Raw genomic sequence first — 13919 nt, forward strand, 5'->3', positions numbered from 1 at the left:
AAAGTCTAGTTAATAGCATGAAACCAACAGAGGAATGTGTTTAAATGCAAAATATATTCATTGTTCCAATAGTTGCATTAAAAAGATGGTATGTATATCAATAGTTTGCTATAGTTTTTCTGAGAAAATGTGAAAATCTTGACATTTTAACTGTTGCAGCCTTTGAAGAAGATGGTGGAGAGAATTCGTAAGTTCCAGATTCTAAATGACGAGATAATCACCATCTTGGACAAGTACCTGAAGTCAGGCGACGGCGAGAGCACGCCTGTGGAGCACGTCCGCTGCTTCCAGCCCCCAATCCACCAGTCCCTGGCCAGCAGCTGAGGGGTGCAGATCATCTGTGTTTGAAGTCCCAGTACTGACTGCGTTTCATAACTATAGGGCATGTTTTTCTTTTCATAAGCAATCAGTGAGATTTTCAGGGGCTATTTTTCAGTATCTCTGTGCCTGTTAAAGGGGGTGCTTTTCAATCTAAAAATTTTATAAACTTGACTTATTTTTCTAGACTAAAATGGTATATGCTTTTGGTAACTAGAAAGTCTGAGACTATTGGCTGCTGTTGTTGCCATCATGTTCTTACAAAGTCATTTTCCATTTTTCTATGGAATATTCCAACAGCTATGTCATAAAGCTATGTCCATTTAACCCTTAGCAAAGAGTCAGTAATGTTTAGGGGGAAATTTATGAACTTAAGCAAGAAACTTAATACCAGGTAATTGTAATGAAATCCGATACCATTTAGAATTAACCTTAATGATTGTTTAGCTTTTGTTTAGGGGTTTTTCTAAAGGTCCTTTTTATGAATTCTAAGTCTTTGTTCCCTTCCCTTTTTTGTGTCAATGTTTCAGAATTTAGTGAACTTGATTCCTATTTCTACTAAATGCCATTGTAACAAAATCTAATTTGTGAGGGATGATTTAAAAGTTACAGAAATAAAACTAATGAAACCTAGTTGTGCTCACTTACTGGGCCCGTATGCCCTGGCTCAGACAAGGTGCTGCGTCTGCTTACCCACGTTCACAGACTGGGCCCAGCAGGTCTGCGTCTCGGCCACCTGAAGCCTTGAAGAACGGACAAGGCCATGTTAGGGAGTAACTTCCATGTGGCTTGGGAAACGAAACACTGAAGTCCAGCAGCATGACACGCTACTGAAAATAAAGTGAGCACTGTTTGTTCCATTGTACTGTTTTACCCTGAGTAACGGGAACTGGAGCTGTTCTTTACAGTTACCCAGAACTGTTGCTTTTGTTAACATGAACCAACAACTGTGGGACCAGCACTCGGCTACCAATAAGTGGGTATCTGCTCTCACCCGATGCTGAAAGTACAGAGTATGATGAAAAATACTGTCATGACTCAAAGTAACTCACATGACTTAATTACAAACCAAATAATATGCAGTAGACACTCATGTACCAGACAAAGGCTGTAAGATGTTAAATAATTAAGAATTTATTATTAACCTCTGCATTCTCAATGAGGGCAATATCCCACCCAAAGGGGTGAAAATTGGTTCTCACTCTATTATGTACAAAGCACGCATATACAGAACATAAACAAATATACAGTGTATCTGTGGTATTAAAATTATATGGGGGGAGGCCGGTAGGAAAAAAAAATGTCTGAAGAGGCTCCCTACAGGGTAATAAAATGTCGGGAAAGGGGGAGTTACTTCATGAAACTTGGAGACGGACAAGTCTTCCCTGATAAATGGAGAGCTTGTGGGGTGTCAGCGCCATCACCACCGGACGCTCTCACATACACACCCCCACCCTGGACAGTGGGGTGCCAGTGGTGGCTGGTTACACAGCAGTCAACCTGTGACCCCGGGCAGGAGCAGCAGAGTAGACATAAGCCCACGTCCTGCCTTTCCCCGAGTGGATACTGTCACCTTTTTTTAAGGCCAATTAATTGCTACGATGACAGGTCCTGAAGCTGGAGGGAATTCATTATACTATTCCACATTTTTTGCATATGTTTGAAATTTTCCGTAAACATTTTTCATTGATGTTTTTAAAAGACTGAAATATATAGTGTTCCAAACAAACTCTCAAGCAAAGTAAAATACTTAGTACAAAGAAACCAGATTTTACAAACATCTTAAGTTTGTTCTAAGCATACAGACTTAGAAAGAACTTCATTTCAATTTGTCTTATAACAGGAACTAAATTTAAAAAATTACCCTAGTTTTCTGACTTTATTTCCCAGAGTTGTTAGAAGATCCAAATGACAATAAAACGCATTATGAAAATACACTGAAAAGTACAAGAGCTGATGTAAAACGGTAATCTTCCAGGTATCAAGGGATTAAACTGAAACAAAAAACCGGCCTGGCGCCCGACAGGAGCGGGATGTGCTGGTTTCACAGAGGCCATATAGAAAGGCCGTCAAATGTGCGCAGGCACAAGTCACAGCCTGAGAACCATTTCTGAGCGGTGATTTCATACCCTTTGTTTTGTAAATTAGCTTCCTTCGTGTAATAACTTAGGATTCTCTTCAACATTTCAAAATTAAAATAATTCATCAAACAGGAGTCATTTTTGTAGGTAAGGTAAATCACAGGATAATGTATTGGGATGAATTTGTTCTTTTCCAAATCAAAAAGCCTTAAAATGGTCAGGGACTGATGGAATCGGGATGACAAATGTACATTTCAGACTTTCATCATCAATGAAAAAGCATTTTCATAGACCTTAAACTCATTAGTGCATTTAGATTTTGGTGAAGGAAAACTTTAAACACTGCTACAATACATGTTAACAAAAATTGGCCAGGTACTGAGGTCATTTTAGTGAGCTACCATCATTTAAATGTAAGAAAAGTAACTTCTTGGTCCAACTTTACAAAAGATTGTCTCTAGAGAACATTATTTGAAAAGAGTGCTTTTTCAGACACATTGTGATACTCAAATTCACTTACCAACAACAATTAAAGATTTACCTTTGAATTACTTTTCTTAAAAAGCTGTCAGACTTCCATTTCTTCGGGAGATATTTTCACCAGTGTGCTGTTCAATGCCACAGCTTACACTTTCTTCATTACTAAGAACCTCATACATATTGGTGAGATTGCCATTCGTTGCTTTTTCATCTTTTCGAAACGACAGAGGCAGACTTGCCAGACTAAAGCTGACGTCTTTGAAGGCATGCAACAAGAATATCCCCACAATGATTGTAAAGAAGCCACTCAGAGTACCGATGATGTCATCAACAGGCATGTCTTGCCACTCCTTAAAGAGAATAGCTGAGCACGTTAAAACGGACGTTGTAAAGAAGACGTAATATATCGGAGTCACGATGGAAGTGTTGAATATGTCCAGCGCCCGGTTCAGGTAGTTAATCTGCGTGCTCACGCAGACCACGAGGCCCAGCAGCAGGCCCCAAGCCAGGGGCTGGCGCAGCACAGGCTTGCCAGCAAACAGCTCCTTTAGAGCAATGCCCAGGCCCTTCACGCAGGAGACCGACAATGCCCCAATCACAGAGCAGACTGTTATGTACACGAGGATGTTTGTCTGTCCGTGGCGAGGTCCCACCACGAAGATTAGTATCAAGGACACAATGACGACGAGGGTCGCAAAGACCACAAAAGCTGCAGGAGGCCAAGACAAGTTGTATTTAGTCAAATGTTTGAATAGTGAAAGAAAACAATCCAAAACAAACTTTCAACTTGAAAGGAAGGAGAACAGTGTGGCCCTAAAATAGAAATGGGCCTTTGGCCGCCCAGCAGGCACTCACGTGCTCACATCGGCCATGCCGTGCGCTCTGGAGACCGGATGTGCTTCACACTCAGCAACTGGGAAACCATCACCAAAGGCAGCCCACAGCCGTCCATTCTAGAAATACCATGCTACTTCCCACCCACTGGAGTGGGGTAAAGAAGGACAGGTGCAACTGGAAACTAGTGCACAGACATCATGAGCTGACCTTGAACGCTCAACAACTGATAGATGCTAAGAACAAACAGGAGTTAGAAATCAAGTTTGTTCTAAGAGGAGTAAGCTTTTAAAATATTTTCCCTGCTGGAATAAAGAATAAGTCAAAAAGAACTTGAGAATTACTGTCAGGGTTCTAGCTGAATATGGAGACTTGACCCCAGCATGACGACAGCTCACGACGGTGTGGCAGGGCGCAGGGACATCTCGGCCATCTGCACGGATTCCCTTTAACCCTCACAGCCAGAGACACTGTCCTCTGCACACTGAGGCATGCACGTCCCGTGCATTTACTCTGATAAAACAGGCACAGGAATTTTACAGACCAGGAGAGGACAGCAACAATAGTATGGAAGCCAGAAAGCAGAGGATTAATGGATAGAGCAGAGCCAAGAAAGCCGAGTCCCCAATCAGCAGTGATTAGAAAGTGACTCAGTTTGCAACACAAAGTACCTCTGGAAGTGGGGTGAAGAGGAGACACTGAAGCAGCAATGAGATCCCCTGATTCGAGCTGCAGGACACTGGGCCAGCTGAGCGTGGGCAGTGGACTGAAGAGCTGCAGCATGTGCCTGACGTTTAGCGACCCCCCCCACCCCCCCAGCTCCCAGGATGCCCGCAGGCAGGCAGGAAGGCGCCGGGGATCCGAGCAGCCTGACTCAGAAGGCAGCGGAGGGTCAGCAAGACAGGCACCCAACCAACAGAAAAAAGTGAGGCCACTGCTCCATGTAGGCTGAGGAACACTTCAAAACAGATCCATGAGCATCCCACAAAAACTAAAACGACCACTGATATCCCGAGAGAGACCAAGATGAAATACAGCGCAATGGAAGCAGCCAGAACTCAAAGGACTACATCTGAAAGAGGAAGCACCCGAGGTGAGGCCAACAGTCCTCTCTGCTTTCTCCCTCGGGGCCACCGCGAATTCTAGAGCAGGGAGTCCAGACCAGCAGAAGGCGGTGACCTGGGCGTGTGCAAGTTTCAGGAGACGAGTGAGGCGTGGTGGGCGCACACGCTGCGGTCAGAGGAGCCAAGCGGACAGCATGCTGAGGCCGCCAGGGCGAGCAGGCGCCTGCAGTCCTGGGTGCTGAGACAGACACTGGTGTTCTCAGCTCGGAGCTGCAAGGTCCAAATAAATACCCCAGCCTATCACCTGAGAGCCCGCAGGTCTATGACCAAGAATAAAGGCCAAATGGAAAGAAAGTAGCCCTGACAAAGCCTGAAACAGCCCTTGAGATTGGAGGTGATCTCTTGCACTCTTCTCTGCCTGCCAGAAGAAATTCACATTCACTCAAACCTCTGCTCTTGGTAATATTCTGTGGCCAGCATCAATCAAAACTGCCAAAGACAAAATTAAATGACTAAAAACAAAAGGGAAAACACAAATAAAAATAGGCCCATGAATAATCCTGATACTGAAATTCATACAAAGACTTGAAAATGACTCGGGCTCCGGGGACGTGCTGCCTAGCAGCAGGCACGTGCCTGCCACTGGCGTCACCTCGGCTACCGCGGGAGCAATTCACTGCTCCGCGTCACAGTAAGCCACTGGAGCCACCTGCCTCTTTACATGCACACAGGTTCTGATCAAAGTAAACCCTGGATGAAAGAGGGAACTGCAGGAAGACTAGGGAAGCCTTTCATCTTCTCACCTGGATCCCCAAGCTTGTGCGACATTTCATTCAAGGTCTCGATCTCCTCCTCCTTTGGCGCATGGATGACCATAACGGTAGATCCTAGAACACTCAGCAAACATCCAATCTTCCCGTGAAGATTAAGTCTTTCACTTAGAAAGTATGAAGAAAGAATGGCACTAAGATGGGGAGGAAGTGGGGAGAAGATTAATCAGCTGCTCTTCTCATTTTCAAACATCAACATAACTCAGATTTTAAATTACTGAACTCAAACTAAAACACTGAGCTTGTAAGATTCTGGCTTTCAGTCAAAGTGAAGAAAATGTATCCAATCATAAAATGAAAGCTTCTAGGGAACCCCCTCCTTCATCATACTAAACCAGGAGAGTTACCATCTTTCTACTGTAAGAAATCAATATGGAATTTACAATAAATGGAGGTATGGTACAAATTTATATCCTAAGTAAGAGTCTATGTCCAAAACCAATGCTTAAAAATCTCAACTAATTTATCCCTACTGGTCAATGCATCCTTCTTACATGTTCATTTAATTGTATATAATTTGTCTATTAAATTTCCAAGTTTTAACACTTTATAGTTTTATCCAAATATAAAAAATACAGTATATTTTTTAAAAAGTTAGCTAGTACTATCACTCTGCATTATTATAATAAAGGTTTTCTGTTAAAAAAAAATACAGTATAGGGGCCGGCCTGGTGGCTCAGGCGGTTAGAGCTCCGTGCTCCTAACTCCGAAGGCTGCCGGTTCGATTCCCACATGGGCCAGTGGGCTCTCAACCACAAGGTTGCCAGTTCAATTCCTTGAGTCTCACAAGGAATGGTGGGCTCTGCCCCCTGCAACTAAGATTGAACAAGGCACCTTGAGCTGAGCCGCCTCCTGGATGGCTCAGTTGTTGGTTGGAGCGCGGGCTCTCAATCACAAGGTTGCCAGTTCAATTCCTCGACTCCCACAAGGGATGGTGGGCAGCGCCCCCTGCAACTAAAATTGAACATGGCACCTTGAGCTGAGCTGCCGCTGAGCTCCCGGATGGCTCAGTTGGTTGGAGCGTGTCCTCTCAACCACAAGGTTGCCGGTTCGACTCCCGCAAGGGATGGTGGGCTGTGCCCCCTGCAACTAGCAACGGCAACTGGACCTGGAGCTGAGCTGCGCCCTCCACAACTAATACTGAAAAGAACAACAACTTGAAGCTGAACAGAACCCTCCACAACTGAGATTGAGAGGACAACAACTTGACTTGGAAAAAAGTCCTGGAAGCGCACACTGTTCCCCAATAAAGTCCTGTTCCCCTTCCCCAATAAAATCTAAAAAAATAAAAAAAAATAAAAAAATACAGTATAAACCTAAGTATAATATACAGAAAATTAAGGATAAAAGACATGTACTGTAATATATCTTTACATATTACACAGTATCTTGAAAAATTACATAATTTACATGTAATACTGATTTACATAAAATTTATATATAGAAATCAAATATATGTGTGTATATACACATACATACACACACACACACACACACACACACACACACACATATCTCAACTAACTGATATATCTATCAGTCAGCTTTGGGACTAGTAAACAAAATCTAGATTTCAGCATGGGCAGAGCTGTTTGGACTAATCATTAAAATAACAAGAGTAGGTCACATCTTGGACTGCTCTTTCCTTGTACACAAGTCTGGCTAGTAGGGTTTCTGGGTGGAATTCCCGCCCGTTCTCAGGAAATCAGGAAAACTGGCTCCTTGAGCCCAGGTGGTTGGTTTTATCGGCTGTCACTTTGCAGAAACGATTCATTGTGGAGAACAGAAAACAGTTTGTATCTCAGGATTCGAGAATGGGAAAGCGAAAAAAATTCCTGAGAACCCTACTGGCCAGTCTTCAGAGGCACATGACCTAGCCGCAATCAGTGATTTTCTGTCATGGGCACAGAAATCTATCATTACCAGTGCACATGTCATATGATAAATGTTGTGACAAGTGCAACTTGGAGTTTTAAAAGACTGCAATCAAAGTGAAACTAGTACTGGCTCTGACTACAAGTAAGACAAGGCATTTTATCCCACAAGTTCACCGCCAGCCAGCGCACAGAAGGTAACGTTCTCAATGATGTTTACATGTGGCTTACGCTGAACACGGGGAATCACATGGTACTGAATACTTCCCGGCCCCAAAGGCGGCGGCTGTTTGACACGTGCAGCACGGGGTCCTTACCTTACTAGCACGCTGAGAGCTCCCAGCGGAGTCACTAGGGTGGCTGGTGCAAAGGCATATGCAGCAAAGTTGGCCACCTCACCCGCTCCCACTTGGAGATGGACAACAAAAGAAAATGCTCAGAACATTAAATGCCTGCATTTTATTTACATTTACATTTTTATATGCTACTTCAACTGTATTTAGTAATTTCCATATTTCCTCCCAACTACTCATAAGGGTTCTCTTACAAATTATCAACATTAGAACAGAGTCCAAACCAGTCAGAAACAATACAAAGCTATACTTTTAATTGAAGAGTTCTAATTTATACTTACATCTAAGCTTTCTAAATAAAAAATCTTAATATTTATATCCTGTGACAATAAACACAAACCAGTTAAAAGCAGCTAAAACTGATGTGAAAGCACTTCTCCCGTGTCTTTTTCACTGGCTTTTTAAAAACTCAACTCTTACATTCAAAAGATATCCTTGGGTACCTACTACGTGCCAGATGCCTTCCTAGGATCAGGAGACACAGCAGGGGAGCAAAGGTAAGACATGGCTCCCCTAAAACTCACACTGGTGAGGGAAAATACCAAATGCACGGCAAGTTTCCTCCTCCTAAAATGTAAAGCAATGTGTCCTTCACTTTACATCCCTTACCTACTTTACTCCTTGTGAATGTCAGCATTTATCACTAACACACACATTTTGTTTTTCTTGTTTATTATCTTCCATCTAGAATGTCAAGTCTCATGTAGGTAAAGATTTGTCTTTTTGTTTGTTTAACTAATGTATCTCCAGCACCTAGGACAATCGGCATACAAAAGATAGTATTTACTGAATGAATAGTCAAATCAGCCTCTTTGTTATTTCAGCTGCTCTTAAACTTAGAGAGAACATTTACATAATTCAGACACGAATACTCTGAAGCCTTGGTGTCTTAGGATCATTTTTTCTGTGTACCTTTTAAAGGAAATCATCCAAGTAAGCATGGATAGTCTTAACAAATGCTTCCCTCCTCTCCAATGAGTAATGAAACCAATGGAGGAGGAGGAACTGAAAACAGGATGTTTTCTATCATCTTTCACTCTCAAAATTACCTTCTCAAACCGAGCAGAATTTAAAAAAACACAAAGGTCGGTAAGACATGTTTTAATCATATAGGCAAAAATTCTTCCCATTCAAATTAAATAAGCTATTAAACTGCTAAATTACTTTTACAGGCTTAAATTTTACATATTTTGAGTTTTGTTCATTAAAAAATAGGATGTATTTAAACTTTTAAAATTTGGTAATAGTATATAAAAATACTTCAATATACAACTATAATACTTTCTTGACGTGCTGTGAATACATACTTGATAGCAGTCCAGCCCACCACAACCATTCTTTAAGGTATGCATGGCCACCTTGACCTGTGAAGGAAAACAGATTTCACTTCTTTGGAAGATTATCAGGCTCTTATAAATTTATGACAACTATCAGTAATGACAGATTTTAAAATATCTCATTTGTTGATTATTACTACTTTGAATAAAGGTTTCATCATGATTTCCTAAGGGGGTTTCTTCGAGAATATTTTTATGATTATATAAAGAAAAAGAAGATGTGAGGCTCACGAGAATATTAAAAATGTTTAGGTTTGTAGTGTTGAATGAAGGAATTAAATCAATCCTTAAATATTCAGTTTATACTTCATTCTTTTGTGAACTCAGCTTTAATAAACAAAGAAAAAGAACCAATAAGAAGTAGCCCGACTTCAAATGAATTAGTCTGAAAGCTGATAAGCCACGAGGTGTGGACAAGGCCCACTTCTGAGGTAGTAACCTTGGAGAAAGGGGTCCTATATTGACCCCTAATGAAAAGACTGAGCACTGCTCATTGTCTGGAGTGGCCAGGATACGCAACCTGCTTTTTGACTTGAATTTCCTCCCAACCAAACTAATAAAATCAAGCAATTGGTACTTAATGCCCTTGTCCAAAAGAAAAAACCAATGCAAATAAACCCTCTGCCAAGCATACCCATCATGGCCAGTGAGAGTACGTGCCTTGGGACCAAGAGTGAAGAATAAATAAATGTACTTGTTCGAGCAGTATATGCCGATACTTCCTCCTGTTCCCTAAATTCTAACAGAGGCTACTGTGAAGACGGCTTCATTAGGTTTAGCCACAGACATGGACAACAGAAAGGGGAGGTGATAACCAGGTCCAGAACAAGCAAAAGCTGAATGACGGAAAACTGACCAGAATGCAACATGCTGGGAGCTGTTGTGAACGCACCACACAACATCAGAGTAGGGTCCACTAAAATCAAGTACACCCAGGGCCTCCTGACCTGTCAGCAGTTTCTAGGGAGCAACTGGGACCATCCTTCAGAAGTTCACCGAACCGAGGACGCATCAACCCAGATAAGCCCCCTTTCCTTCCTGCCTTTAAGATCATTAGGAAAAATGGCTAAGGTCAAAGTCAAATTCCTACTATTACGGACCAAGGAGCCTAGCCTCCAGTAAGCTTCTGCCTCTTTTCGTAGACCCTTACTTCCTTTTCTGTAGACATATCAAAACTTAAAGACAAGCCTGGCTGCTAACTGGGCATCAGTACCTGCCCCCACTTCGGTACTAACTGTGGGAGTGAGTAGTTAACTTACTTTGACACCTTCTCATCACAAAACTGATGTTCGATTCTCTATAAACATTTATAACTAACTCTTGCACAGTTCCAAGTTCTGAACACACTCACTAGGAACGAACACGTGGTCTTCTAAAGCCAAAGAACCTGAGCACATAAGCACACACTGATGGCATTTCAGTCACATTCGGCACAACCTACCTGCTCTCATGGAGCCTTTCCTGGCAAGTCGCAGAAGGCCTTTTTTTTTCAAAATGAAACTGCCTCCAATGAAAATGCTGGAGCTCATAGCCAATCCCAGACCAATATAAAAGTCATATTTTCCACGTCCTTGGCTCATTTCGTTTGTTACTTAAGAAGTCCCCGTGAATCACATTGACCACACGACAGAGAACTGCCAGTGCTGGAGGCAGGATGATGCAGTCTTCAAACCTAAACAATGAAAAACAAAACGAGATTTCACAGAAGGATCTTCACAGCTCATAAGCAATTCAAAATTTGACTCCATTTCCCTCTTCATAAAGGAATATTTTCTTTACTACTATTGAAAATAAATATTTACTGTTTATATTTAACACTAACCTAATTACATTTCTTCCAATTATGGCCAAAAATGGCACCATAATATACAACTATACTTAAAAACCTGTGGATTGAGGGGCTTCTATTTTAACTAGGTTGGTTAGGAGGCCATGTGGAGAAGTAACATCGAGCAAAGGCTTGAAAGAGATGGGAAAGTAACAAAGCAGAGAAAGGTGCAAGTGCAAAGGCACTGAGGTCTGAGCAGGCATGCAGTTTTCTAAGAAAATAAAGGCCACTGTGGGTCACACTGAGTAAGCAAGGGTAGGTAGGTACCACAGCAGGGTATTTTTCTACAATAGAAATATCCTGAAAATTCCCATGATTCTTTTTTATTACTACTTCTTTCTACCAGAAACCACTACCACTTATTGTACACCCACGGGAGCTCTGTTCTGGGTGATACATTATTTCTAACCCATACATTGAGAATAAAATATCATTACCCGCACCTTACAGCTAAAGAAACCAAATCTAGAGGTTAAGTTGCATGCAGAAGACCACAAAATTATAACCTGACACGGAACCTAAGGTCCACTGGCCTCTACCCCTCAACTGTCCATTCAACAAAACTTTAAGAGTTCTTAGTCTTTACTTCTGCTTAGCTTCCACGGCTATAATTTTTTCCAATCTCTCATCTGGCTAATTATTTTTAAAAGCATAAATACTACAGAACCTATAACGGCAACCCTAATTTAGCAATATTAGTTATTAATTAAACATTTAACTTACATGTAAGTTTAATAATATGTTGTCTCTTATGAAAAAAAAAGGCTGGAAGAAGTAGAGATGACTTATTCACTCTCATCTCCTCATAAATAATACCCTTTATTGTCATTTAAACTGTTAAACCCTGGCAGAGTAGCTGTGGCCTGGAAAGAAGAAAATACCGAAGTAGGCAAAAAGACTGAATAGTTACTAAGTACTTTTTAAAATTTGGTGACTAGCCTCCATGAAACAAAGATCTGTTCTCTCATATTTCCTCTTATTAAAAAAAAAGGTACTAAATGGGCACATGGCAGAGAATTTCTAGAAACAGAACTAAGACGTGGTCTTGTATTAAACGAATTGAACATTCTAGTAAAGACGTTAAAGAGACACAAACACAAAACTAAATGTATACTGAGTTTTGTACAGTTGTATGCAGCGGGAAAGGATTAAGTGACTTTATAAAAGTTAGTAAATTAAAACAGCAGACTTCTGAGGTTGTTCAATTGGCAGTTAATAACATCTCCACTGAGACAATCTTCTAAAACTCTCTTATTTTAATGAACTTAATGAACACACGCCCCGGACAGGGCCACGTCAGGTTTCCGTGGGACTTAATGACAACCAGTTGACGGTGGCGTTTCCCGATGCAGGTGACGAAGAACACCGCTTCCATCACAGAACACGCACGGGGTCCCAGGGCAAAGAAAGGCGCCGCGAGCGCGCGTCCCAAGCCGAGCGGAGCCGGGGGGCCTGCGACGAGCCCCTCCGCGCTCGCCGTCAGGGAGGAAGACCCGCGACCTCACTCACCCGCGGGCGCTCCGGATCCGGCCACTTCCGCTCCCGCCCTCACACAGGCCGCAGGGCCGCTCCCTCCTGCGCTCGCGCGGCCAGCGCCTTCGTCGCCGTCCAGCGGGAAGTGAGAGCATCCGGAGCTGCACCCGCCTGCGCCGTCTCCTCCATGGGGAGCCCGCGGGGAACTCGGCCCGGACGACCTCCGGACCTGCGGTGGCAGGGAGCGACGACCGCCGCCGCGGGGAGCCTCAGCGCGGCCGAGTGACGTAAGGCGGCGCGCGCACGCTCAGTGCAGCGCGGAAAAGGTCCGGTCCCGGGGCGTGGTCGGGCCGACTTCCGGGTTCTTTACCCCGCGAGGGCGGGGGACGGGCTAGAGCGGGGACAGGAGGCTGGGGCGTGTCGGGGACCACGAGGGGCGGGACCAAGTGCTGTGGGCGGGGCGAGACGCCGGGTTAACTGTATGAATCCCGGAATAGATACGATCTTTGGGCGAGTTTGTGGTTTGGAAGGGCATCTCGCGACACTTGGATTTATTTACTTTTCATGAGATACGTGGGAAACCCACTGTTAGGCTATCCCGCTTTGGCTCCTCCTACGAAAGCATTTTGGGTGAAAATCTTTCAGAAATGAATCATATACTTATTGAACCAGAAAATGCAAATATAATTTGCTCTTTGCAGACTGTAATCCCATTGAGCTGTTATGTTCTGGACTCCTGACAACTCTGGTTTTGGGATAAGTAACTATGCGGCTTCTAATTTAAAAGCTTTTGATCTGAGTTTGGCGGTACCTTTGGTCCCAGCCAAATTCTAGCTCAAGGACGTGTCAAGTAAGGAATTACATTGAATATTAAAAGATGGTTGGCAAGTTGGTCTCTGGTGATGTGGTACATGATGAAAAACAGCTGATTCTCTCCCCATCCATGTGCCCACATTTTGCAGAGTGACTTTGTTCATGGTGATGATTTCAACGTATACCATCATGACATATATCAAAACTTACCAAATTGTATATTTTATGTATGTGCAGTTATTGTATGTCATTTACACCTCAATAAAGCTGTTGCAATGCTTTGTCGTTGTCACAGAAGTGTAGGCAAGTGTGGGGACAGAGCCAGGAGTGCAGTTTCCAGGCTCTCGCCCTCACGTGGAAAGGTGCTGGCTCAGGTAGTAAATGGCCATCAGCTGTGGCTAGTTGGCCGTCAGCTGTAACCAGTGAGCCACTGGCCACTAATATAACTGCCATGGCTACGCTTGCAGGAACATGGTGGCTGAGCTAGCAAGAGCGAATTGCAGTTAGCACGGCGGATTGCAGCTAGCAAGTGACGTTGGTTGGCAGAGAGAAGTGGACGGCAGGTTGCGGATAGTGTGGCTCCTGCTTCCTGTGTCTCCAACCCAGCCACCAGTGAGACTATAGTGGTATGACT

The 13919-nt window shown here is 43.2% G+C and overlaps 2 protein-coding genes across 6 annotated transcripts in view; one reads left to right on the top strand and one right to left on the bottom strand.

Moving 5' to 3' along the window:
• CYFIP1 (cytoplasmic FMR1 interacting protein 1) overlaps positions 1–951 on the top strand; it is a 59984-nt gene extending 59033 nt beyond the window's left edge. For all 4 annotated transcript variants that reach the window (XM_019753209.2, XM_088789305.1, XM_074317258.1 and 1 more), the window contains one exon: positions 160–951. In XM_019753209.2, coding sequence (XP_019608768.1) covers positions 160–324 — 165 coding nt within the window. In that variant the 3' untranslated portion in view covers positions 325–951. The remainder of the gene's footprint in view (positions 1–159) is intronic.
• Positions 952–1429: 478 nt separating this feature from the next.
• On the bottom strand, positions 1430–12771 carry NIPA2 (NIPA magnesium transporter 2). Of its 2 annotated transcripts, XM_019753211.2 has the most exons (7): positions 12509–12752; positions 11723–11862; positions 10613–10843; positions 9142–9198; positions 7799–7889; positions 5581–5741; positions 1430–3588 (listed from the first exon to the last, which is right to left on the bottom strand). In XM_019753211.2, the coding sequence occupies exons 3-7, from the start codon at positions 10749–10751 to the stop codon at positions 2957–2959; spliced, it is 1080 nt and encodes a 359-aa protein (XP_019608770.2). In that variant the 5' UTR covers positions 10752–10843; positions 11723–11862; positions 12509–12752; the 3' UTR covers positions 1430–2956. The 2 variants fall into 2 exon arrangements, with proteins under 2 accessions (XP_019608770.2, XP_019608769.2); XM_019753210.2 differs by lacking the exon at positions 11723–11862 and having other exon boundaries at positions 12509–12771.
• Between the last annotated feature and the right edge of the window lie 1148 nt (positions 12772–13919).

The sequence above is a fragment of the Rhinolophus sinicus genome, chromosome 13 (assembly GCF_057876585.1).
Source record: "Rhinolophus sinicus isolate RSI-liver-muscle chromosome 13, RSI-T2T, whole genome shotgun sequence".
NCBI lineage: Eukaryota > Metazoa > Chordata > Mammalia > Chiroptera > Rhinolophidae > Rhinolophus > Rhinolophus sinicus.